The following is a 27,527-nucleotide window of genomic DNA, read 5'->3' on the forward strand; positions in this document are numbered from 1 at the left end:
TGACCTAAGACTAACAACCTCAATAATCTGAACTCCCACTATGATCTCCAAGATGTCTCTTATGCTGCACCAGTTTTTTGGAATGTGCTGCCCCAGACATTACGGTTAATTCCTAGTATGCACAGTTTCAAGCGTGCTCTAAAAACACATCTGTTTAGACTGGCCTGCCACCTCACCTCACTCCCCTAACAATCGTTCCCTCTTCCATGCACTCAATAGCACTTTGTACCTACCTGTACTTGTACATACTGGCTGGTCACTGGTTCATGCAGCATTATTTGAATACCCTATTTATTATACTGATGTCTGAACCTTACAATACAAGCACTTTATTCTTACCCTTTGTGTCTCCCCATATGTCTTCATAGATTATAAGCTTGTGAGCCTGTCCCTCACGCCCTTTATGCATCAAACTGTGTGTTACTCTGTAATATCTTTATTGTGTGTACAAGTGCCCTCTTCTGAATTGTAAAGTGCTGCGGAATATGTTGGCGATATAGAAATAGATATTATTATAAAGTGTTATATGATGGTAAAGCTCAGGCGCTTTCTTAAACCTTGTATAACAGTGACATCTCCAGGCTGTATACAGGTACTACACCTCACCTAAAGTTTGTTACAAAACAATGAGTTTTGACCTGACATCTTGGTGATATTCTTGACCATTTACATGACATGATGTGTGTTTTCCTGTCTGATATCAACTACCATAAGAACATATAACAAGGGGTAAGATACTCAGATTTGCCATTGCCTTTCTTTCTTGTCTGCAAATGTATTGGAATATATTCTTGATGCAGACATGACAGATTTTTTTTGCTGTTTTAGCACGATTTTTGGAAATGCAGGAGCAGCTATAGTATAAGGGAGCGTCAATCTCTGCTTCAATACCTTTCTTTCTTCTTCTTCACCCTTTGTGATGTAACAGGACAGCACAGGGGGGCAACATGTCCCATTAATTGAGTATTTTGCGCTGCAAATCGGATCAAGGTAGCACATGTCTGGTTGTTTTTATTTTTGCAGAACATCGATCTGCAAAAATAAAAAAACGTGTAAAAATATTTTTTGTTTGTGTTGTCCATATAAAAAATAGATAGTAGATGGATAACAAATATGGACGCATGAATGAACCCTTTGACTTCACCTGGAAAACCGCTTTAAAAGCAGCAGTGAATGTGCCGCATGGTCTCCTCTGCATATATCTCCATCTGTCACTGGGAGTAGTTGTACTGTAAAGTGTGTGAGAACAGTAGATTGTGCTTTATAGCTCATTTGCCATTTTATTTTACAGTGGGATATAGTCTGTGACAATGACTGGAAGGGGCCGCTGACAACGTCTTTGTTTTTTGCTGGTGTTCTTACGGGGTCATTTATTTCTGGACAGCTCTCAGACAGGTAATGTGGTTAGATGCCTCCCCTCATATAATCATGTCTTGTAAGTATCGATTGAGGGGTGGGTATAACGTGACACCTAATCTACAGGCGCAGTCAAAGGAAGATTTGCAGAAAATGATGAGTTTTTTTTACAATGGCAGATAAAGGAACCAAACAAGTGCCGATCGATGATATAAGAGGTCAATGGTCGTTCCTTTATATGTGTCATACATCATGTATAAACAGTAAGGAGATGAACGGTCGTATGATCATTGGTCCCCATAAAGTTTACATTATGGCATCACATTCTTGTTTATTACATGAGCAATGTGCTGCCGACAATCGAGGATTTTTGTGCTCACATAAAAGATTTAGTCAGCAAGTGACCGCAAGTCTGCTGATCACATACGTGCCACGTGAATGCCTATTGGCACCGGAATCACAGTCATGCTTGAAGGTGCACTGCAGCACGATTCAGCAGTCTGCAGTTACATAAAGTGACCTTAGACATAGCCTAGACCACCCCTTTAACCCGGGATTTCTATATTTCCAAGTCCATGCAGGTGTGAGCAGAGCCATTTACTCACCAAACAAATATGTGAACTGTTATTTACTATGTGAGGGACTGCAGCACATTCATGCTTGTACAGTTATTTAGGTTTACATACTTTGGGTAGTGACACACCACAGTGTTATTTTACAGTTATAAATAATTGTTAATGTCTCATTTATTTTGCAATAAACATTTATCCTGCTTAACTGCACTGAAAAAAATTACATTTTATTGTATATTGTTTGTTGTCTAGGGTATCAGCCTCTGCTGCGCAGTGCTTACAAGTTCGTTCCAATAGGGCTTGTAAGCAATATCTGAAGCTGGCCCGGTCCCTGGAGTGCACTGTTCACCACCAACCCTGGCATTCTTCAGTACAGCTGTGCTGGCAGCTTAGGAGAGCATACAACTCGGGCCCGCAGCACAACGCTGTCACTAGTCCAATCTATAAATTACAATAGCCATAGCAATATAGTCCAATAGAAATAGATTTAGCAGGATGTCTAGGAAGAGGTGCCCTCCTGCAGAATGTGAGATCAGCCCTTTATCACTCATTTACATGGAACCTATCAAGACAGTTTTACCAATGAGACAAGTGGTAAAGCTGTATAGATTGTAGAACTGTAAAAATGGTACCTGTTTCATAGTAGTGATGAGCGAACACTGCCATGCTTGGGTACTCGGTACCCGTTAAGAGCAGTTGGATGCTCAGATGGACGCGACTTGACTACTCGAGTGTAATGGAAGCCAGTGGAAAACTTAAGTATTTTTCTGGAAAAGTTCCTGGAAAAATGCTTGAGTTCCACATTGGCTTCCATTCTACTCAGGTGCTCCACCATCCAACTGAACACCCAAGCATGGTAATGCTCACTCATCACTAGTAGTAAGCTGTAAGCTGTAAGACCATGTGTAAATTAGACAGGTAGTGCATTGGGGCGGGTCAGTGTACTCAGAGTCCATTGCCACGCCCCTAATGCACTTCCAAGCTTCTTTACATTGGCTTTAAAGCTTTGCTTCTCAGTGATGTCACATCAGATGACTATGCAACAGTTACCATTTTTATTGTTGTGCTATGACCTGTACAGCCAAACAAGTTGATTAATTCAATTCATCCTGATAAGTTCCCTTTAAAAGTTGCAAGTTTAGTATTTGTTCACACATGTGCATTCTAATTTGACCACAGGACTCACTAAGTACATCTGTAGTGACAGCCACAATCTGATAATAGTAATTAATAAACAGGATCAGACCTCAGCGAGTTTTCACATAGGCAAAAAGCAGTCTGAGTGTTATCCGTGTTTTTTTTTATCTAATTTTCATGAGTATTTGGTCAGTGTGATCAGTGTTTCATAAGTGATTTTTATACATGGATAAATAAAAAGACAAAGCTCCTCCTGTTCATTGCAGTGTTAATCGCGGACAGCACACAGATTGCACACTGACGGTATACAGGTGCTATATGTGATTTTCACACTCCTATAGACTTGTATGAGCAATTTTGATTTGTGACTCCAATCAAAAATGGACACGCTTTTTACAAAAAACCACGGACATGGATGCGCTAAACACATATAGATAGTACACATAAGTGAAAAATGGACGTCTGAGTAAGGCTTTATGGCACACCGAGCCACAACCTGTGGTGTTATCACAAGGAATTGGGGAGCTGTGGGCAATACTTTTTTTTTTTTTTTAAACAGCTTTTACACATGAGGCCTCTGAACTAATCTGTGGCTTTTGTTGGTGCTGCATATATGGACACAGTGCGTACTTTCCTGTCTGTGCTGATACAGTGTATACAGGTAGCTGTGTATGAGTGTGCCTAGAGCAATATGGGAACACATCCAATGTGAGCAGCTCAGCATCAACATACAATACTATATATTTTACATATAATGCAATATATTTACATACAATACCATATATTTGACATATAATGCTATATGTATTTACATACAATACCAAATATTTGACATATAATGCTATATCTTTACACACTATACCAAATATTTGACAAATAATGCTATATATTTACATACCATACCAAATATTTGACATATAATGCTATGTATTTACATACCATACCAAATATTTGACATATAATGCTATAATATTTACATACCATACCAAATATTTGACATATAATGCTATATATTTACATACAATACCATATATTTGACATTTAATACTATAGATTTACATAGAATATCATGTATTTGCAACTTACCAGCTCCCTATGAGCCTTTCTATGAAATGCGCCTGAGGGTATGAATAATAAGGGCACTTAAATGACTTAATTAAACAACAAGAACGTTCAGAACGTCCCAAGGTTTCCCTAAGGCTATGTTCCCACGTTGCGTTTTTTTCCGCGTTTCTGCAGCGTTTTTAGCAGCAGCGTTTTTGTGCTAAAACGCATGCGTTTTTGTTTTCCAGCAAAGTCTATGGGAAAAGCAGAAATCCTGTCTGCACTTTGCTTTTTTTTCTGCAGCGTTTAATTTGCACATTTGTGGTCAAAAACCATGCTGAAAAAGAAGCAGCATGTCAGTTTTTGCCATTTCTGTAGCGTTTCCTTAACATTGGAGTCAATGAGAAATGGCAAAATGCAACCAAAAGCACAATTCCTGCGTTTTTCATGCTTTTTACCTGCTTTTCCACTGCGTTTTTGGCTCCAAAAACGCATGCTTTTCTGGGGAAAAATTAATGTTCTAATGTTCCTTTACACGCACACAATAACCAAAAATTTTAATGTTAAAAAATAATAAACTTCACCTATTTTTCTGTTAAAATGTGCATAACCACTATTTTTTCATTAAAATTGATAATTTCCCATATATTTTTATTAAAAGTTAGTTTTATACTTTTTCTCTCTTTTTTTCATTCTTTTTGACTATTTCAACTTTATTTCTCAGTGTCTTGATCTACAAAACGCATCTGCAGAAACGCAGGTGAAAACGCAGGTAAAAAGCGCTGAAAACGCACTAAAAACGCGGTAAAAACGCATGCGTTTTTAGCGCTAAAAAATGGTCAAAAGCCATTTGGTCAAAAACCAAGGGAAGGAAAACGTGCAGAATAAACTGCAGGTACTCCGACGCAACGTGCGCACATAGCCTTATTCCTATTACGTCCTCATTTCTCAGATGATTAATTCTATTGGTGTGTGAGCCGTACACCTCCACCTGTGAGACACAGATCACCATACAAATAATGTGGCTTTTGTGGATTTCTCTAGACTCTGGCTATGGATCAGTACACGTGGCCCATTTGTGTTACAGTCCGGGACGTTTCCCTTATGGATATTCCCCAGTGTCCTCTGAAGACGTGTATGTGTGACTTAAGGCCGCTTTACACGCTGTGATATCGTGACCGATATTGCGTATCCGCCCCCATCGGTTGTGCGACACGGGCAAATCGCTGCCCATGGTGCACAACATCGCGCTGATCACACTACTTACCTGCCTAGCGACGTCGCTGTGACCAACGAACCGCCTCCTAAGGAGGTGGTTCGTTCAGCGTCACAGCGACATTACAGTAGCGTCACTGAACCGCCGCCCAATAGAAGCAGAGGGGTGGAGATGAGCAGGACGTAACATCCCGCCCACCTCCTTCCTTCCTCATTGCGGGTGGATGCAGGTAAGGTGAGGTTCCTCGTTCCTGCGGTGTCGCACATGGCGATGTTTGCTGCCGCAGCAATGAGGTACTACATCGCTAGCTGCATCAGCAGCGATATTCGAGAATAGGGGGTGATGTCACCGATGAGCAATTTTGACCATTTTTGCGACGATTCAAAATCGCTCATAGGTGTCACACGCAACGGCATCGGTAAAGCGACCGGATGTGCGTCACAAATTCCGTGACCCCAACGAGATCACTTGAGCGATGTCGCAGCATGTAAAGCGGCCTTCACTGACGATGCTCTTATGTCACGTTGTGCTATGTTCTCCTGATCTAGCAGACGAGCTGTTACATTACAGGCTGTCTTCTACTATGTGTTTTGTGCAGGGAGTGCATTTTGTGATAAGTTACAAAGGACACGGCTGCGGCCCACCTCTAGGGTCAGCCTTGGTTTATTAAAATTACTTTTCATCTATTTCCACTTTATTTGGGATTGGAAGACAAAACTACCTAGCGCACCTAGTAGTGCTAAACGTAGTCCAATGTAGCAATATTCTTTACACTGCCCGTTCCATAGCTTATTAGGGAATTGTCAGAAGGGGGGCACTCTATGATGTGTAACTGCTCTGGACGCCCATTCATATTAGTAGTGCTACATTACTGGCTGGCCGGCTTTCTGCAGTATCAGCTGTTTGCCAGGGTGTCACATTTTTAAAGTGTTTTTAAAGCCATGTAGACATTGTACCTTCTGTTCTTTTACACATTGTATAAATGTAATGCCGTTTAAGCATTGTACATGGGAAACATTAACCTGTGGCAAGGGTCAAAGTTTTACTGTAATGAGGACTGAAGCTTGGGATCACATTGTTTCACAGATAAATGACAGCTCTTGTCTACTGTAAACTCACAAGTGTGTTCAAAGAGCACCGCGGCAGCATAAAGAGGGCCCGCTTACACAACTGCAGCTGAATATGATTGTCTCTGAAATGCTGCGGTGTAGGAAAGGATACAATGGAGAGACCTGTCAATCACCTGGAACAAAGCAGGGCACTGTCTAGGATAGGGCTTGACTATTCGCATCTCTCCTAATGTCCCTGGCCGATCTCAGAGAATAACATGTTTGGCCGCTATCGAGCAGCCCGGCTCTGGTTCATGCTGCCTGTGGTTTGGGCAGACTTGAGTGACTTTACCTTCTGTGAAAGGAAAAATCAACAGTTGGAATCAATATTTTCTTCGGCGCTCCATTGGGAGACCCAGACGATTGGGTGTATAGCACTGCCTCCGGAGGCCACACAAAGCAATTACACTAAAAAGTGTAAGGCCCCTCCCCTTCTGGCTATACACCCCCAGTGGGATCACTGGCTCACCAGTTTTCTGCTTTGTGCGAAGGAGGTCAGACATCCACGCATAGCTCCACTGTTTAGTCAGCAGTAGCTGCTGACTATGTCGGATGGAAGAAAAGAGGGCCCATATACGGCCCCCAGCATGCTCCCTTCTTACCCCACTTGTGGTTCGTAAGGTTGAGGTACCCATTGCGGGTACGGAGGCTGGAGCCCACATGCTGCTTTCCTTCCCCATCCCCCTGAGGGGCTCTGTGGAAGTGGGATCTTACCGGCCCCCAAGCCCTGAGGCCGGGCTCCATCCACAGACCCAGTGAACCTGATGGATACGGAGCTGGGTACCGTTCAGGGACAAGGCCCTGCAACTTTCAGGTACTCTGTGTCCCCGTTCAGGCGGGCACGCACACACCAGACTTGCTGGGTGTGTTAGTGCGCCGGGGACAGTAACGCTGGGGTTTGAGTCACAGCAGCTTAGCTGTGTGACTTCATGTGATGGGAACTACCGCGCCGGCCACTCTCGGAGCGGCGGCGCGGCTGGGACTTGTAGTGCGCCGGGGACTTAGCGCCGACCGCGCTTTTACGGCGGCGGCGCTTATAAATTTAGTCCCCGGCTTTTGCGGCCTAGCTCCGCTTCGTTCCCGCCCCCTCCCTGTCAATCAGGGAAGGGGAGAGACGCTGTACGTTTACTCAGCGCCGAGGGCTGGAGCCTTATTTACATGCTCCAGCCCTCTCACTTGGCACAGTGGGACACAGGTTTCCCGCTTTTGGTCTGGCACGCCCAGGGCCCGCCCCCCCCTCCACAGGACGCCGGCAGCCATTCCTGCATGCAGTTCTGGCTGGAGGACGGACACAGGCTCTGGGAGACCCAAGACTAGGGATTTCTGGACCACACACCCGCGTTTAGCGGGCGGTAAGCAGCACTTTAGTGCTGGCCCCTCTTGTGCCACAGTGTGTATTGGTGTACTTTTTCCTGTACCAGATATCTATAGATATATACTGCACTGTACGGTCGCTTCTTGGCTGTATACCCTATATTGCTCTGGGAAGACAACAACATGTCATCCACAAAACGCAAGGGTGCCAAGGCACGGGCTGTATACACTGTTTGTACAGCATGTGGGGCTAATCTACCAGCAGGCTCCAACGACTCTCATTGTGTGCAATGTTCAGTCCCAGTGGCACTTCGTCAGCCAGAGCCTATGGTGGTAGTAGCCCAGGCAGAGTCGCCTGTGAACCCTGCCCCGGTGACGGGGACAGAATTTGCAGTCTTTGCTGATAAAATGTCTGTGACTATGACAAAAATCCTGGAGACCTTGCAGTCCAGGCCAGTTGCTCAGACCATGGACACTACTGTCCCTATGTTCCCCGGTCCCCCTCAGTTGGAACTAATCCGTACTTCACGGGGGTCCCAGGCATCACTGGCTGAGGGCTCTGACTCCGATGACAGTCCCAGGCCGCCTAAGCGAGCTCGCTGGGAAAGACCCTCCACGTCATCACGCGGGTCAGGGTCTCAGCGAGAAGGGTCTCTATATGATGAGACAGAGGTGGGTGTTCAGGAGTCTAGCCCTGACACCGCACTCAATTTGGATACGCCAGATGGTGACGCCATGGTAAATGACCTTATAGCGGCCATCAATAGGCTGTTGGATATTTCTCCCCCAGCCCCTTCAGCAGAGGAGGCAGCTGCCCAGCAGGAGAAATTCCATTTCCTGTATCCCAAGCGTAAATTGAGCACCTTTCTGGACCACTCTGACTTCAGAGCATCAATCCAGAAACACCATGCTAATCCGGACAAGCGTTTTTCCAAACGTCTTAAGGATACACGTTATCCCTTTCCCCCTGACGTGGTCAAACGCTGGACCCAGTGTCCAAAAGTGGACCCTCCAATATCCAGGCTTGCAGCTAGATCCATAGTTGCAGTGGAGGATGGGGCTTCACTTAAAGATGCCAATGACAGACAGATGGACCTTTGGTTGAAATCTGTCTATGAAGCTATTGGCGCGTCGTTTGCTCCAGCATTCGCGGCCGTGTGGGCGCTCCAAGCTATTTCAGCTGGTTTGGCACAGGTGGACTCTTTCATACGTCCAGCAGTGCCGCAAGTGGCGTCCTTAACTACGCAAATGACTGCGTTTGCGACCTACGCTATTAATGCGGTACTGGACTCTACGAGCCGTACCGCAATGGCTTCCGCCAACTCTGTAGTTTTGCGCAGAGCCTTGTGGTTAAAGGAATGGAAAGCAGATTCTGCTTCTAAAAAATGTTTAACCAGCTTGCCATTATCTGGAGACAGACTGTTTGGTGAGCAATTGGCGGAAATCATTAAACAGTCCAAAGGTAAGGACTCTTCCTTACCCCAGCCCAGATCAAGCAAACCTCAACAGAGGAAGTGGCAGTCAAAGTTTCGGTCCTTTCGAGGCTCGGGCAAGCCCCAGTTCGCCTCGTCCAAGGGGACTCAGAAAGAGCAAAGGAGCTCTGATTCCTGGCGGGCTCACTCACGCCCCAAGAAAGCAGCCGGAGGTACCGCTTCCAAGGCGGCTGCCTCATGACTTTCGGCCGCCTCCCTCCGCATCCTCGGTCGGTGGCAGGCTCTCCCGCTTTTGCGACATTTGGCTGCCACAGGTCAAAGACCGGTGGGTAACAGACATTTTGTCTCACGGGTACAGGATAGAGTTCAGTTCTCGTCCTCCGCCTCGGTTCTTCAGAACTTCCCCACATCCCGACCGAGCAGATGCCCTTCTGCAGGCGGTGAATTCTCTAAGAGCAGAAGGAGTGGTGGTCCCTGTTCCTCTTCAGGAACAAGGACAAGGTTTTTACTCCAATCTCTTTGTGGTGCCAAAGAAGGACGGCTCATTCCGTCCTGTTCTGGACCTAAAACTGCTCAACAAGCATGTGAACGCCAGGCGGTTCCGGATGGAATCCCTCCGCTCAGTCATTGCCTCAATGTCTCAAGGAGATTTCCTAGCATCAATAGACATCAAAGATGCTTATCTCCACGTGCCGATTGCTACAGAGCACCAACGTTTTCTACGCTTCGTGATAGGAGACGACCATCTTCAGTTCGTAGCTCTGCCATTTGGTCTGGCGACAGCCCCACGGGTGTTCACCAAGGTCATGGCGGCAGTGGTAGCAGTCTTGCACTCTCAGGGACACTCTGTGATCCCTTACTTGGACGATCTACTTGTCAAGGCACCCTCTCAGGAGGCATGCCAACTCAGCCTGAATGTTGCACTGGAGACTCTCCAGACGTTCGGGTGGATCATCAACTTCTCAAAGTCAAATCTGTCACCGACCCAATCGCTAACGTATCTTGGCATGGAGTTTCATACTCTCTCAGCGATAGTGAAGCTTCCGCTGGACAAGCAGAGGTCACTACAGACTGGGGTGCAGGCTCTCCTTCAAAGTCAGTCGCACTCCTTAAGACGCCTCATGCACTTCCTCGGGAAGATGGTGGCGGCAATGGAGGCGGTTCCGTTTGCGCAGTTTCATCTGCGCCCACTTCAATGGGACATTCTCCGCCAATGGGATGGGAAGTCAACATCCCTGGACAGGAAAGTCTCCCTTTCCCAGACGGCCAAAGACTCTCTGCAGTGGTGGCTTCTTCCCACCTCATTATCTCAGGGAAGATCCTTCCTACCTCCGTCCTGGGCGGTGGTCACGACGGACGCGAGTCTCTCAGGGTGGGGAGCAGTTTTTCTCCACCACAGGGCTCAGGGTACGTGGACTCAGCAGGAGTCCACCCTTCCGATCAATGTTCTGGAGATCAGAGCAGTGTATCTTGCTCTACTAGCCTTCCAGCAGTGGCTGGAAGGAAAGCAGATCCGAATTCAGTCGGACAACTCCACAGCGGTGGCATACATCAACCACCAAGGGGGGACTCGCAGTCGGCAAGCCTTCCAGGAAGTCCGGCGGATCCTGATGTGGGTGGAAGCCACGGCCTCCACCATATCCGCAGTTCACATCCCCGGCGTAGAAAACTGGGAAGCAGACTTCCTCAGTCGCCAGGGCATGGACGCAGGGGAATGGTCCCTTCACCCGGAAGTGTTTCAGGAAATCTGTCGCCGCTGGGGAAGGCCGGACGTCGATCTAATGGCGTCCCGGCACAACAACAAGGTCCCGACCTTCATGACACGGTCTCGCGATCACAGAGCTCTGGCGGCAGACGCCTTAGTGCAAGATTGGTCGCAGTTCCGGCTCCCTTATGTGTTTCCACCTCTGGCACTCTTGCCCAGGGTGCTACGCAAGATCAGATCCGACTGCAGCCGCGTCATACTCGTCGCCCCAGACTGGCCAAGGAGGGCGTGGTATCCGGATCTGTGGCGTCTCACGGTCGGCCAACCGTGGGCACTACCAGACCGACCAGACTTACTGTCCCAAGGGCCGTTTTTCCATCGGAATTCCGCGGCCCTGAACCTGACTGTGTGGCCATTGAGTCCTGGATCCTAGCGTCTTCAGGATTATCCCAAGGGGTCGTTGCCACCATGAGACAGGCTAGGAAGCCCACGTCCGCTAAGATCTACCACAGAACGTGGAGGATATTCTTATCCTGGTGCTCTGCTCAGGGAGTGTCTCCCTGGCCATTTGCATTGCCTACCTTTCTTTCTTTCCTACAATCTGGGTTAGAAAAAGGTTTGTCGCTCGGCTCCCTTAAGGGGCAAGTCTCGGCGCTATCCGTCTTTTTTCAGAAGCGTCTAGCACGACTCTCTAAGGTGCGCACGTTCCTGCAGGGGGTTTGTCATATCGTACCCCCGTACAAGCGACCATTAGATCCATGGGACCTGAACAGGGTGCTAGTTGCCCTCCAGAAGCCGCCCTTCGAGCCTCTGAGGGAGGTTTCACTTTCTAGACTGTCACAGAAAGTGGCTTTTCTGGTAGCGATCACATCTCTTCGGAGAGTGTCTGAGCTAGCAGCGCTGTCATCCAAGGCTCCCTTCCTGGTCTTCCACCAGGACAAGGTAGTGCTGCGCCCCATTCAGGAGTTTCTCCCGAAGGTGGTATCCTCTTTTCATCTTAATCAGGATATCTCTTTGCCTTCTTTTTGTCCTCATGCAGTTCATCGGTATGAGAAGGATTTACATTTGTTAGATCTGGTGCGAGCACTCAGAATCTACATTTCCCGCACGGCGCCCCTGCGCCGTTCGGATGCACTCTTTGTCCTTGTCGCTGGTAAGCGCAAGGGGTCGCAGGCTTCTAAGGCCACCCTGGCTCGATGGATCAAAGAACCAATTCTTGAGGCCTACCGTTCTGCTGGGCTTCCGGTTCCATCAGGGCTGAAGGCCCATTCTACCAGAGCCGTGGGTGCGTCCTGGGCATTGCGTCACCAGGCTACGGCTCAACAGGTGTGCCAGGCAGCTACCCGGTCGAGTCTGCACACTTTCACCAAACATTATCAGGTGCATACCTATGCTTCGGCGGACGCCAGCCTAGGTAGAAGAGTCCTGCAGGCGGCAGTTGCCTACCCGTAGGGGAGGGCTGTCTTTGCAGCTCTAACATGAGGTATTTCTTTACCCACCCAGGGACAGCTTTTGGACGTCCCAATCGTCTGGGTCTCCCAATGGAGCGCCGAAGAAGAAGGGAATTTTGTTACTTACCGTAAATTCCTTTTCTTCTAGCTCCTATTGGGAGACCCAGCACCCGCCCTGTTGTCCTTCGGGATTTTTGGTTGTTTTTCGGGTACACATGTTGTTCATGTTGAATGGTTTTCAGTTCTCCGAGGTTATTTCGGAGGGAATTTGTTTAAACCAGTTATTGGCTTTCCTCCTTCTTGCTTTTGCACTAAAACTGGTGAGCCAGTGATCCCACTGGGGGTGTATAGCCAGAAGGGGAGGGGCCTTACACTTTTTAGTGTAATTGCTTTGTGTGGCCTCCGGAGGCAGTGCTATACACCCAATCGTCTGGGTCTCCCAATAGGAGCTAGAAGAAAAGGAATTTACGGTAAGTAACAAAATTCCCTTCATTTACCCCTCATTGCAAGTTAGGTTTATTATAAACTTTTACTGTTTTCAATAAACCAAACAAGAAGATTTTAAAGGTAACCTGAAGCCTCAAAAATCGCCTCCAGTACAATTTAGAAAGTGAATAGCGTTAACAGTGTGTAAAGACAAGGAGCACTCCTTTCCCCTAAGAAGTCAGACACATTTGTATTTGGAGCACAACTATTGTCTCAGGTATCAAAGACATTATTGCGAAAGTTGCATTCATGTTCTAAATATCTCAACACAACTAATATAGCAAGTTGTTTCTCCAAATTCAACACAAAATGCCACCTTTAATAACTGTTGCTGTCTTCTTAACCTTTTGAACCATTTTTAAAGAACTTTTGATAAGGGCAGAGTTACACTTGCGTATGACTAGCACAAGATCTCGCATTGGACTCAGCCCCCTTTAAAATAATGCTGAAGCTCAGATCTGCAAGTTTCTCCTCAGCCCTAAACGGACAGAGGAAAAAAAATCGCAGCATGCTGCGATTGTCTGCGAGGGCTGTGTCATTCGCACCCATGCAAGAGAAACATCGGACTGCACTCGGATGACATTCAAATGCAGTGCGATATACGCACAGGCTGACAATGAAAGAGATAGGGAGATTAATCTCTCCCTCTCCTCAGGGCTGTGATCCGATCTCAGGAATGGACCACAGTTGCGTGACACTCGGCTCATGCTCACAGCAGAGCCTGAGCCGAGGGTCATTAGCATATTGCATCCAATGCTCTCGCATCAGAAGTTATATGCAAGTGTGACTCTGCCCTAAGTTGCATTTTTAGGAGGGCATGGCTCATTTTACTCCCGTCCGAAGGGCATGACTACCTGATTTATTTTCTTGTGAGTAGCATATACCTATGTTATATCTTCTGACATCTGAGAGGTATTTATGGAAATAGAGTTAAGCCTGCTTTACACGAGTCGATCTATCGTGCGAGATAGCACGAGCGATCGTACCCACCCCTGTCGCTTTTGCGTCACGGGCAAATCTCTGCCCGTGGCGCACAAACTCGTTTAACCCCCGTCACACGCACTTACCTTCTGGATGACCTCGCTGTGGGCGACGAACGTCCACTTCCTGAAGTGGGAGGGACGTTCGGCGTCACAGCGACGTCACACGGCAGCCAGCCAATAGAAGCGGAGGGGCGGAGATGAGCAGGATGTAAGCATCCAGCCCACCTCCTTCCTTCCATTAAGCCGGTGGGTGCCGTGGGACACAGGTAAGCTGTGTTCATCGTTCCCGTCGTGTCACACGGAGCAACGTGTGATGCCACGGAAACGATGAACAACCTGCACCCATGAAATAAACGATATTATGAAAGTTAACGATGAGTACACGACTCACGATTTGTGAGCGATACTGCGTCGCTCGGAGGTGTCACACAAGACGACGTCGTGCGCTATGCTGGATGTGCGTCACGAAAACCGTGACCCCGACGATGCATCGCACGATATATCGTCTCGTGTAAAGCCCGTATAAGATTATATGTGTGCAGCACACATTGTGTGATAGTTATCCTACAGGAAGAATCAAGACAATAGCTAAAATAGGTTTCTTAGCAGTGTGGAACCTTCATCATTTTATTTCATTATTTCTTTTGTTATATAGCTTTGGGAGAAAGAAGATCCTGTTTGCAACAATGGCTGTACAGACTGGCTTCAGCGTTATACAAGTATTCTCCACAAGCTGGGAGATGTTCGCCATCCTCTTCCTGATTGTCGGAATGGGACAGATTTCCAATTATGTGGCTGCCTTTATATTAGGTATGGATATAATGTTTGGTCTCAATGATGTCATAAATGGAGAGAACTAGGAGATGGAGTGGGACATGTTAATCTGACTATATGGAAACACATTACAAAGGTCATTTTTGTATTCAGCTGTGAAATTGTGTAACGATGATAGTTCAGAATCATGAAATAATATAGTTGGATAAGGTTGATCTAGAATATACTACGCCTTTCACAGACTGCATCTCCCAGGAAATAAACATCTTGTTGGACAACAACTTAGGTCTAGACACAAATATACTTTTTTATTGCACTGAGAATGCCAGAACATTATGTACCATTTGCGGCTTGTGGTTGTCCCATGATTAAACATTACATTTCACTGTTAGGTCTGACAAGTAGTGATGAGCGAGCATTACCAGGCTTGGGTTCCCGGTACTCGTCACAGCTAGTGATGAGCGAGCACTACCTTCTTTGAGTTCTCGGTACTCGTCACAGCTAGTGATGAGTGAGCACTACCATTCATGGGTGCTTAGTACTCGTCACAGCTAGTGATGAGTGAGCACTACTATGCTTGGGTGCTTAGTACTTATCACAGCTAGTGATGAGCGAGCATTACCATGCTTGGGTTTCGGTACTCGTTACAGCTAGTGATGAGCGAGCACTACCATGCTTGGGTTCTCAGTACTTGTCACAGCTAGTGATGAGCGAGCACTACCATGCTTGGGTTCTCAGTACTTGTCACAGCTAGTGATGAGTGAGCACTACCATACTTGGTGCTCAGTACTCTTCACAGCTAGTGATGAGCAACCACTACGATGCTTGGGTGCCCTGTACTCGTCACAGCTAGTGATGAGCCAGCACTACCTTGTTTATGTTCCTGGTACTCGCCACAGCTAGTGATGAGTGAGCACTATCATGCTTGGGTGCTCTGTACTCTTCACAGCTAGTGATGAGCGAGCACACTACTATGCTTGGGTTACCGTTACTCGCCACAGCTAGTGATGAGCGAGCACTACTATGCTTGGGTTTCCGATACTCGCCACAGCTAGTGATGAGCGAGCACTACTATGCTTGGGTTCCCGATACTCGCCACAGCTAGTGATGAGCGAGCACTGCCATGCTTGGGTGCTCTGTACTGTTCACAGCTAATGATGAGCGAGCACTGCCATGCTTGGGTGCTCTGTACTCTTCACAGCTAGTGATGAGCGAGCACTACTATGCTTGGGTTCTCGGTACACGTCACCGCTAGTGATGAGCAAGCACTACTATGCTTGGGTTCCCGGTACTCGCCACAGCTAATGATGAGCGAGCACTGCCATGCTTGGCTGCTCTGTACTCTTCACAGCTAGTGATGAGCAAGCACTATTATGCTTGGGTTCCTGGTACTCGCCACAGCTAGTGATGAGTGAGCACTGCCATGCTTGGGTTCTCAGTACTTGTCACAGCTAGTGATGAGTGAGCACTGCCATGCTTGGGTGCTCTGTACTCTTCACAGCTAGTGATGAGCGAGCACTACCATGCTTGGGTTCTTAGTACTTGTCACAGCTAGTGATGAGCGAGCACTACCATGCTTGGGTGCTCTGTACTCTTCACAGCTAGTGATGAGCGAGCACTACCATGCTTGGGTTCTTAGTACTTGTCACAGCTAGTGATGAGCGAGCATTACCATGCTCGGGTGCTCTGTACTCTTCACAGCTAGTGATGAGCGAGCACTACCATGCTTGGGTTCTTAGTACTTGTCACAGCTAGTGATGAGCGAGCATTACCATGCTCGGGTGCTCGGTACTTGTCACAGCTAGTGATGAGCGAGCATTACCATGCTCGGGTGCTCGGTACTTGTAACAAGCAGTTGGGTGCTTGGACGGGCACGATTTGTGTACCAAGTATAATGGAAATCAATGAGGAATTCGAGCATCTTTCCAGAATATCTTCTGGAGTTCCCCATTGACTTCCATTATACTCGGTACATGAGTCACGCCAATTCAAGCATCCAACTGCTCGTTATGTGAAACCAATTGTGAAAAGCAAAAGAGTCATTTTATTATCAATAGTCATAGAAAAAGATCCATACAGAAAACACACATAATAAAAAACAATGGTAAAAAGGGACAGATCAGGCAGATCAGGGAAAAGAGGGAGTGGAAAGATGGCCCTGCATATAGGTGGACAAAGTAAAGTGGGCACGGACTAGAGGGTGAAGGTTTGATTACACCTATGTGCACATATATCCAGCAAAAAGCTTATGGCATAGAGAAAGCCCACACTGCTGTCACCAATGCACAAATTGCAGTAAACTGGTGCAGTGTAAATAAGCAGGAGTAAGCCAGGATATAAAGTGCAGAAAAAGTCACCATCACTTACCCATCGTGCCACACCGGGAAAAACCGTACGTCCACCAGATAGTGCAGGGCCACCCTACATGTTTCGTGCCATTACTGAAGTGCCATCAGTGTTTTGGATCCGTGTATCAGTGTTTGGTCCGTGTGTAATCAGTGTTTTTCACGTGAATAAATAAATCTAATCTAAAACTACTCCTATCCTTTGCATTGTTAAGCATAGCGCATGTATGACATGGATTCCATCCATATGTTGCACATGTTTCTCATGATCTTCTATTACTACTTTTCATCTGTGTTGTCATAAAAAATGGACATGTCTCCATGATTTGTGTACAGACATACAGTCCATGCAAAAACTAAATAACAGAATAGATATAATGGGTATTTGTTCAATTCATAGAAAAAGTAATAGAACACGTACATGCAAAATGGATGTCTGAATGAGGCCTAAAGCGGGTTTTACACGAGACGACTGATCGTGCGATGCATCGTCAGGGTCACGGTTTTCGTGACGCACATCCGGCATTGTACACGACGTCGTCTCGTGTATCACCTCCTAGCGACGCAGTATCGCTCACAAATCGTGAGTCGTGTACTCGTCGCTAGGTTTCATAAAATTGTTTAATTAAAATGGCGGCGGTTGTTCATCGTTTCCTTGGCATCACATGTTGCTCCGTGTGACACCACGGGAACGATGAACAGCAGCTTTACCTGCCTCCCGCGGCACCCGACGGCTTAATGGAAGGAAGGAGGTGGGCTGGATGTTTACGTCCCGCTCATCTCCGCCCCTCCGCTTCTATTGGCCGGCTGCCGTGTGACGTCGCTGTGACGCCGAACGTCCCTCCCACTCCAGGAAGTGGACGTTCGTCGCCCACAGTGAGGTCGTCCGGAAGGTAAGTACGTGTGACGGGGGTTAAACGAGTTTGTGCGCCACGGGCAACTAATTGCCCGTGACGCAAAAACAACGGGGGCGGGTACGATCGATTGTGCTATCACACAATCGGTCGTCTCGTGTAAAGCAGGCTTAAGATGAATATACACTGCAAGATAATTGTGAACAAACGTTGTTAGAAACCTTGTTTGCTGATTAATTTGCAGTGTAAACTAACTGCTGATCACACAAAACGCTTGTCCATCAGGTGAAATGATCTCATATGCAACATAAAAGGTGGCTGTTCTCAAAGGTGCATCGTCCTGTGTAATCAGGACCCGCACTGCTGGGAAGGATGACAGCCTATGCGCTCTGAGCAGTCTAGTATAGATGTGCATCATTTACTTTGGTTTCCCTGTGTAAACAGCCATTTAAACAGTCATCGATCAGTAAAAATTTACCAATCGGTGTAAGTGGACCCTGACTGTATGAGATCCCATACATTAGTGATTTCCAGAATTCTTACTATGAAGATACTTATGAAATGAAAACTCCTTTGTGAAAAAATTAATATAAAGAGAAATGGTTACTAATAGGGCTGAGCAGATCTGAACTGTAAAAGTCCGGATCCGCGCGGTTTCAAAGATGCCTGGGTGCCGGACCAGAGATCCGGGATTCTGGGTGCACGATCCGGATCGGGCACTGGGGAAAATAATTGAAAAATAAAGAAAAATAGAAAGAAAACATCGTTTCATACTTACCGAGACTCGTTGTCATGGCAGCACACTGCTTCCAGGTCGCGCATTCACTTCCTGTACTGTGCATCGTATACACACAGCTTTCCGTGTTTCCCCCGCCCAATAGGTCGTCTTCTTGTCTTCAGTCATCGCGGCTGTCATTGTCTACACAGCCTGCAGTCGTGCTCTATGGCTGCTGGCTGTGTTATGTAGCAGAGCTGAAGTGGCATGGGACCTCGTGTGGATTACGCCGGACCTGCAGGGTGTTGGGGGTTAATAAAGAGGTGAAGGAGGGTGTGTGTTTTGTACTTTATTCCAACTAAAGTATTTTTCTCTGTGTCTGTTTATTTACTTTCATTTACAGGTTAGTGTCATGCAGGTATCTCACAGACGCCTGTGCTATCACTAACCTAGGATTTAGTAGCAGCTGTGTGCTGCTATTAACCCCTTATTACCCCGATGGGTACCGCTCCAGGCCAACGGGAAGAGTCGGTAAAGCACCGGGATTGTCCAATCTAATAGATGCGGCAATACCGGGCAGCTGCGGGCTGAGAATACCAGCCCCCGGCTGGCTTTGTATTGGCTGGGTATCAAAATTAAGGGGGACCGCACGTCGTTTTTTTTTTTTTTAATTATTTATTTAAATAATAATAAAAAAAAGCCGCATGCGGTTTCTTTTAGGCCGGAGTCACACTTGCGAGGGACTCCCGCGAGTCTGACATCACAGCACAGCCGCGCACACTTCTGACAGGAGCGTGCATGTGTTTCTAGGTACATGCACGCTCATGTTTAGAGCGGCAGGCTGTGCTGGGTGCTGTCGTGCCAGACTCGCACGAGTCACATCGCATTACCGGCACAGCCGCGCACACTTCTGACAGGAATGTGCATGTGTTTCTGAAACACATGCACGTTCACCATACTGACCCGCAGACAGTTGCACTGCTTTCCCCGACCACCAGCCGTACTGACGCTTGTGATTGGTTGCAGTCAGCTGACACGCTTCCATTCAGGGTGGGGGCGTGTCTAACTGCCACCAATTACACGCGCCAGTGGGCGGGCAAAACAATTAATATTGAATTGTCGGCTCCGGAAGGGAAAAGCGGGACCCGGAAGGAGTTTGCTGCCATGACACAGCCTCGGGTGAGTTCACCGCACGCGCTCCTACCCCCCTATCACCTCCACAAACATTTTTAATCTCCGGATTCTGGTCCCCATAGACTTATATGGGCACTGGAATCCGTAGCGGATCCAGACTTTTTTTTCAATCCGGCAGTGATCCGCCAGTCCCAGATTTTGGCGGGTCCGATCAATTCAAGTCACTAAGAGAAAAAAACAAAGCTGTCTAATAAAGTAAACATTTACAGCATAAAATCTAGGTGTTTTTGCTGTCAATTTGTGACATATAGGCCATTTCACGCTTTGGTGGCTATAAGAATGTAGTCAGACAATCTGTCAACCATACTGACATCACCTTTACACATACAAAAACACAATCAGTCATCATTTGACACGAGGTACTATCACATGACAAGAAATACCTACATTGCACTTATTGATAAATCTAATTCTCCATAAGGGTGGGCTAATTAGTCTCTAACCCTCGGTTAGCAAGCTGGTACTGTACCTTTAATTCAAAAGGTACCAGCCACTCTAAATTAGTAGGGCACCTCAATTGTCATAAATGCCTTGAAAAGATTATTTCAGGTAAATGTAAGCGATTTCAGTTCTGAAACTTAATCTTGGGAATGTGAAATCCACCATCCATACTATTGAAATACAACATAGTGTTTTAGGCCTCTTTCACACACCCGTGAAAATCACGCATTTACTATAATTATAGTGGTTTTATACTATTTATGGCTAAAATAACAATAAATTAATATTTTTCATTCATTTAATTGTCGGACTATGTGTGTGTGTAAAGGGACATATCATTTCATTATTTTGATGTCATAAAAGCATGCGTTTACCTATGTAGTCCAAAACGCATCGTTTCTGCAGCTAAAAAGCAGGTAAAACGCTGGAATTTTGATGTCATAAAAGCATGCGTTTACCTATGTAGTCCAAAACGCATTGTTTCTGCAGCTAAACGCATGTAAAACGCTGGATTTTGATGTTTGTTGCTTTTTACAACTTCTCATTGACTTCAATGTTAGCAAAACACAGCCCAAATGGCAAAATTAATTGACATGCTGCTTCTTTGAACGCTGAGTTGTTGCCCAAAAATATGCAAATTAAACTGCAAAGTGCGCACAAGAAATCCCCATTTCCCATAGACTTTGCTTGAAAATCAAAACGCATGCATTTTGGCATGAAAACGCTGCAGTTCAAAACGATGCTGAAACGCAGGTAAAAACGCAAAGTGCGCACATAGTCTTAGGGGTACTTTGCACACTACGACATCACAGGTGCGATGTCGGTGGGGTCATGTTGAAAGTGACGCACTTTCGGCGTCGCTCTCGACATCGTAATGTGTAAAGCCTAGATGATACGATTAACGAGCGCAATAGCGTCGTAATCGTATCATCGGTGTAGCGTCGGCGAAAACCATAATTACCTTGCTGCGACGGTACGATGTTGTTCCTCGTTCCTGCGGCAGCACACATCGCTGTGTGTGAAGTCGCAGGAGCGAGGAACATCTACCTGCGTCCCGGCCGGCTATACGGAAGGAAGGAGGTGGGCGGGATGTTTACATCCTGCTCATCTCTGCCCCTCCGCTTCTATTTGCTGCCTGTCGTGTGACGTCGCTATGATGCCGCACGACCCGCCCCCTTAATAAGGAGGCTGATCGCCGGCCAGACCGACATCGCAGGGCAGGTGAGTGCATGTGAAGCTGCCGTAGCGATAATGTTCGCTACGCCAGCTATCACCATGATATCCCATCTGCGACAGGGGCGGGGACTATCGCACTCGGCATCGCAGCATCGGCTTGCGATGTCGCAACGTGCAAAGCCCACCTTAGGGTGGAGAGAGAGCCTGCGGCAGCGACCGCCACTTCTGCCCCTGATGACATCTGCTTTCCCAGCATGCACTGGGGAGTCTCAAAGGCAGAATTAAATAGGAAGTTGGAAAAAAAAAAAAAAACAAAGCAGTTAGCTGAAATAGAGAGGGAGCAGTTGGGACTTTTTAATTAAAGTGTATTAGAAAAGAATGGAGTATTCAACAGGAATATCAGCAGAAATGTGCTCACTCCTCAGCTGCAGCATCTTTTTGATAAAAGCCGCCTTTCTTGGACTAAATAGTTTTTTTCATTTTTAATAGGATCTGAAATACTTGGCAAGTCCGCTCGTATCATCTTCTCAACATTAGGCATCTGCATTTTTTTTGCAATTGGCTACATGATTCTGCCTTTGTTTGCCTTTTTCCTCCGGGACTGGAGAACATTACTGATGGCCCTGACTGTTCCCGGATTGCTATGTGTTCCCTTGTGGTGGTGAGTTTGGTCATTTCTTATGAATGGTGAATAATAATAATTTATCATTTGAATTTGTTTTCCTCTTGTAACTATTAAAGACCTGAAAGTCAGAAGGATTTATTTGTGGGATTCTGGAGACTGGGCACCCACCAGTAACTACAACAAATGAACTCTGGTACTTAAGGGTACTTTACACGCTGCGATATCGGTACCGATATCGCTAGCGAGCGTACCCACCCCTGTCGGTTGTGCGTCACGGGCAAATTGCTGCCCGTGGCGCACAACATCGCTTAAACCCGTCACACAGACTTACCTTCCCTGCGACGTCGCTCTGGCCGGCGAACCGCCTCCTTTCTAAGGGTGCTGTTTGTGCGGCGTCACAGCGACGTCACACGGCAGCCGTCCAATAGAAGCGGAGGGGCGGAGATGAGCGGCTGGAACATCCTGCCCACCTCCTTCCTTCCGCATTGCCAGTGGACGCAGGTAAGGAGATGTTCGTCGCTCCTGCGGTGTCACACATAGCGATGTGTGCTGCCGCAGGAATGACGAACAACATCGTACCTGCAGCAGCAACGATATTAAGGAAATGAACGACGTGTCAACGAGCAACGATTTTTCACGTTTTTGCGCTCGTTGATCGTCGCTCATTGGTGTCACACGCTGCGATGTCGCTAACGGTGCCAGATGTGCGTCACTAACGGACGGATATATCGTTAGCGATGTCGCAGCGTGTAAAGCACCCTTTAGGGTAGGCTCACACAAAGGGCATCGATCCTATACTCATTTGCCCAAAAATTGACCACAGTAAAGGATGCTTTACACGCTGCGATATCGTTAACAATTTATCGTCGGGGTCACTGTGTTTGTGACACACATCGCCGTTAGCGACATTGCAGCGTGTGACATGTACGAGCAACCTTAAACGATCGCAAAAGAGACAAAAATCATTGGTTTTGGAGAGGTCATCCAAACACCAAAAATAGATGTCTCGTACGTAGTGATGTTGTTCGTCGTTCCTGCGGCATCACACATCGCTATGTGTGACACCGCAGGAGCGACGAACATCTCCTTACCTGCGTCCACTGGCAATGCGGAAGGAAGGAGGTGGGCGGGATGTTACCTCCCGCTCATTACCACCCCTCCGCTTCTATTGGACGGCTGCTTAGTGACGTCGCTGTGACGCCAAACGCACCTCCCCCTTGAAGGAGGGATTGTTCGGCTGACAAGGTGTGTGCGTGTGACGCTGCCGTAGCGATAATGTTCGCTACGGCAGCGATCACCACATATCTTACAAACGACGGGGGCAGGTACTATCGCGCTCGACATCGCTAGAAATCGCTAGCGGTGTTGCAGCGTGTAAAGCACCCTTAAGTCGAGGCTGACCACAAAGGGAAAGGTCATAAATCAAAAAAAGTAAGAAATTAATGTTTTAATTTAAAAAAAATATTTAAACATTTTTTAATGGTAAAAAATATGAAAAATAATATGTTTTGATATTATCAAATACTAAAAGGAGACGCTATTGATATTTGTCATGAAAATCAGGTCTAAAGCTAGCTCACATTATGGCTGCAGTGAATGTGGGCAGGATCTGCTGACGTGGATCCGACATCACTGCTCCCCTCCTGGCCACAAGGATAAGGGATGACGTTTTGGATCACGGTGCGGAGGCATATTGTTTGGTGATTGCAAAGTGACACCAAGGGCGGCTTTGCACACTACGACATCGCAGGTGCGATGTCGGTGGGGTCAAATCGAAAGTGACGCACATCCGGCGTCACTTGCAATGTCGTAGTGTGTAAATCCTGGATGATACGATAAACGAGCGCAAAAGCGTCGTTATCGTATCATCGTTGCAAGCTCCGACTTTTCCATAATTTTGCTGCAGCGATGGTACGATGCTGTTCCTCGTTCCTGCGGCAGCACACATCGCTGTGTGTTACGCCGCAGGAGCGAGGAACTTCACCTTACCTGCCGCCGGCGGCTCTACGGAAGGAGGGAGGTGGGCGGGATGTTTACATCCTGCTCATCTCCGCCCCTCCGCCGCTATTGGCCGCCTGCCGTGTGACGTCGCTATGACGCCGCACGACCCGCCCCCTTAGGAAGGAGGCGGGTCGCCGGCCAGAGCGATGGTCGCAGGGCAGGTGAGTGCATGTGAAGCTGGCGTACCGATAATTTTCGCCACGCCAGCTATCACACGATATCGTACCTGCGACGGGGGCGGGGACTATCGCTTGCGACATCGCAGCATCGGCTTGCGATGTCGCAACGTGCAAAGCCCGCCCAAGATGTGGACGGTGTCACCAAGGATTGCTGGTAGTGCCAATTCTGTTAGCTGGAGCTACGTTGCTCACTATATCATATGTAATAGGATTAGATACATGGCCGGTGGAAGAGGGATTTGGTGAGAGCCAACCTGCCACGGACAGCCATAGACATCCCTCAGGTTTAAGGCAGACTTGTGCCTGTGGATAGAGCTGTGGCCAAAGCAACAAGCAACCCCCTTTTGGTATCAATATTGAATGGTGTTATTTGGATACCTTCAATAAAGTACAAAAGAAAAGATAATCCATGTGTGGTCTCATTCATTACACGGCGGGGAGGAGAATCGGTGTGTGGGTCTCGGCGGTATCACACACGACAGGATTAGATGCATAGACCGTGCCACGCATGATAGTATTGAAAACACAGCTCAATGGACAGTACCACACATGACACTATTAGATACATGGCTGAGTCACTATATCACATATGATAGGATTAGATATTCTTCTCAGTGTAAACCCCATACACACATCTATGATCCATGGATGTCTGATTGAGGCTTTACTTCTGCGCTGTGTATATTGAAGTTGAAGGTGCAAAGTGCTGTAGCCAGTGAGAAGGTCATCTCTTCTATGGCACTGTGAAGGGCTGTGATAAAATGGCAACCCTTTCATGCACAGCTGTGGGTGGAGTAGGTTAGGGAAAGTGCCTCTTTCATAGCTGAGGCCACAATATAGGTGCTGCTGTGGGACACCGACTATAGTGTCCTGTGGCCTGGGCTGCTGTATTTGTGCTCAGTCACTTACCAGGAAATAATAGCAGCCCCCAGCGGCTGCAGAAAAAAATGAATAAATACATGTAGTAAACTTTGTTTTGTTGTGAAAATAAAGGATTATATAAACAATAAAAATGAATACAAAAATCTCAACACAATCCTTTGAGATTTCTACTATGGATTTGCATATTATATTGTCCGCACACAGATTTACTAATTTAAAGAAGCAGCCCCAACCATTTTTCATTAGCTAAATTTGTTTAAATGTATGTGTAATTTAGTGTAAGTGTATTAAATGGAATCTGTCAGCACGTTTTTGCTATCTAATCTGAGGTCAGCATGAAGTAGGGGCTGAGACACTGATTTCAGGGTTGTGTCCCTTATTAGGCTGTGTGCTTGAGTATCAATACAATCAGTGTTTTAGCAGCAAGAGATAATCACTGCCAGACTAGCTGCCCACTGTTCAACCCTAACCTCACAGCACTGATTAGCAGCTTACTGTCAATATACAATGTATATACTGTAAAAAGCTGCTAATCAGGGGTGTGGCCAGGGTTAGCTTTCTGAAACTTCAACATCTATAGCAGAGAAAACTCTGATTGTAGCACAACTGCTGCACCCAGTAAACTAAGTGATACATTGTTGGAATCAGGGTCTCTTTCTCTACACTATTTTGCTCTCAGATGAGGTAGCGAAAACCTGGTGACAGATTCACTTTCATATACTCACCTATCAGCATTGCAGCTCAGTGGTTACCACTGTAGTCATACAGAGCAGGGGTCCTGGGTTCAAATCCCATCAAGGACAACATCTGCAAGGAGTTTGTATGTTCTCCCTGTGCTTGTGTGGGTTTCCTCTGGGTTCTCTGTTTTCCTCCCGCACACCAAAGACAATACTAATAGAGAATTTAGATTGTGAGTATGGATAAGCGAACATGAAGTTTGGTGTTCGGTACGAACTCAGACCTTGCCAAGAAAATAAAGTTCAGGTTTGGTGTTCAGATGCTTTACGAATGCAAACTACTCGCACGAGCGTCATTGTGCTCAGGTACACTTGATTCTCAGTGTGAGCCAATTGCAGTGTTTCATCGGCTCACGCTGGGGGTAACAACAACCAAACAAAAGCAAACCCTGTCTTCTCTCCCCGAAAGTGATCTGTTTATGGCTGCCCAATCAGTGACTTCAAATGAAGTTCAGGTCAAGTCCGGGTCCAAAACCAAACTAAAATGATTGGGACTGCTGTATATGAGATTAGTCTGTGTGTGACTGTCCAAAGCGACTTCCATAAAGAAACCACTACAGCAACTGTTATATCCCTTATTTTTTTCATACATTTGCACGGGGTTCCTTTTAGGCTGGGTTCAGACGGCTGTACAAAAACTTAGGACAGTTACGCTCACAAATTGTGGACATAACAGGCTCCATATGCCTGTCCACATAGAGAACAAGTGCAGGAGCTGCCATTTATTTTCCTGCACTAGTCCGTCCTTAGATCAGACCAGTAACGTACCTGTAGCTATATTTTCCATGCAGACCACTGGCCTCTTCACTGGCACACTGGCTGTAATGGGTGTGTGCTCTCCATGTGCGGTTCGTGCTGCTTGTCTGAACGAGCACCTAACACCCATAGCGGTGAATGTGAGGTTCCATAGTTTATTTTCAAGTAGATGTAGAAACTTGGCACTCAAGATAAATGTGAACTTGGGAACTGGCGTAGTGAGGTAAAACGCATTGCCACATAGACAGCGGTGGACACCGCGTCATACCTGACTACGCCAGTTGCCAAGTTGCTTTACCCTCTGAGGACCCCCTGCACGCACACTGATGAAGGTCTTTGACTGAAACATCTGTGCTTGTGCTGATCCTACAAGTTCTTCACAATAAAAGACCACTATTCACATTTATGTTGAGTGCCAAGCTTCTACATCTACTTGAGACGGTTTTGGACCCTACTTGAGCAGCACCCCAGAAGTATCATGTGTATCAACTCTCCATTCAGGAGAAGTCACTGCAAAATATATAAGTCAAATGTCAAGAAGGCAAGCAATATTTTAATTCTTCATGCTTCACTTAATAAGTAAATAAAATAAATAGAACTAAGGAAGCAAAAGGTTATGTAATGGAGACTCAACAGGTTCTCAAGATTGCAGAGTTTTTTTCAGTCTGGATGTGGGGAATGGGCTTTACCAGGCAAGATGAGTCATAAAACCCATATACTGTATGTTAAATGTATGTGCCATACTTGATATGTCTGCATACCCCTCTAATTCCCTATTGCCATATACTATTTAGGACCATTGTGGAGATTTCAGACTCCTATTATACTGATTGGTAAGAATGTCCTTGAATTGTTCTCTTCCAGGGTAATTCCAGAATCTCCTCAGTGGCTGATCGCTCAGGGAAGAATAGAAGAAGCGGAGGCTATAATAAGGAAGGCAGCAAAACAAAATAAAGTTTCGGCACCTGCCGTCATCTTTAAGACAGCTGAGGTAAAGTGTGATAGCGTCTGTGAGGAGCGGGCACAGTACTCTGTGTCACAT

The 27,527-nt window shown here is 46.7% G+C and overlaps 1 protein-coding gene across 1 annotated transcript in view; it reads left to right on the forward strand.

Annotated features, from left to right (window-relative positions):
- The window catches only part of LOC142303290 (solute carrier family 22 member 4-like), a 133,784-nt gene that overhangs the window by 59,828 nt on the left and 46,429 nt on the right, over positions 1 to 27,527 (forward strand). Inside the window, exons 2-5 of the mRNA XM_075344538.1 lie at positions 1,292 to 1,395; positions 14,462 to 14,616; positions 21,795 to 21,966; positions 27,350 to 27,476. Coding sequence (XP_075200653.1) covers positions 1,292 to 1,395; positions 14,462 to 14,616; positions 21,795 to 21,966; positions 27,350 to 27,476 — 558 coding nt within the window. The remainder of the gene's footprint in view (positions 1 to 1,291; positions 1,396 to 14,461; positions 14,617 to 21,794; positions 21,967 to 27,349; positions 27,477 to 27,527) is intronic.

This window comes from Anomaloglossus baeobatrachus, chromosome 4, assembly GCF_048569485.1.
Source record: "Anomaloglossus baeobatrachus isolate aAnoBae1 chromosome 4, aAnoBae1.hap1, whole genome shotgun sequence".
Taxonomy (NCBI): Eukaryota; Metazoa; Chordata; class Amphibia; order Anura; family Aromobatidae; genus Anomaloglossus; species Anomaloglossus baeobatrachus.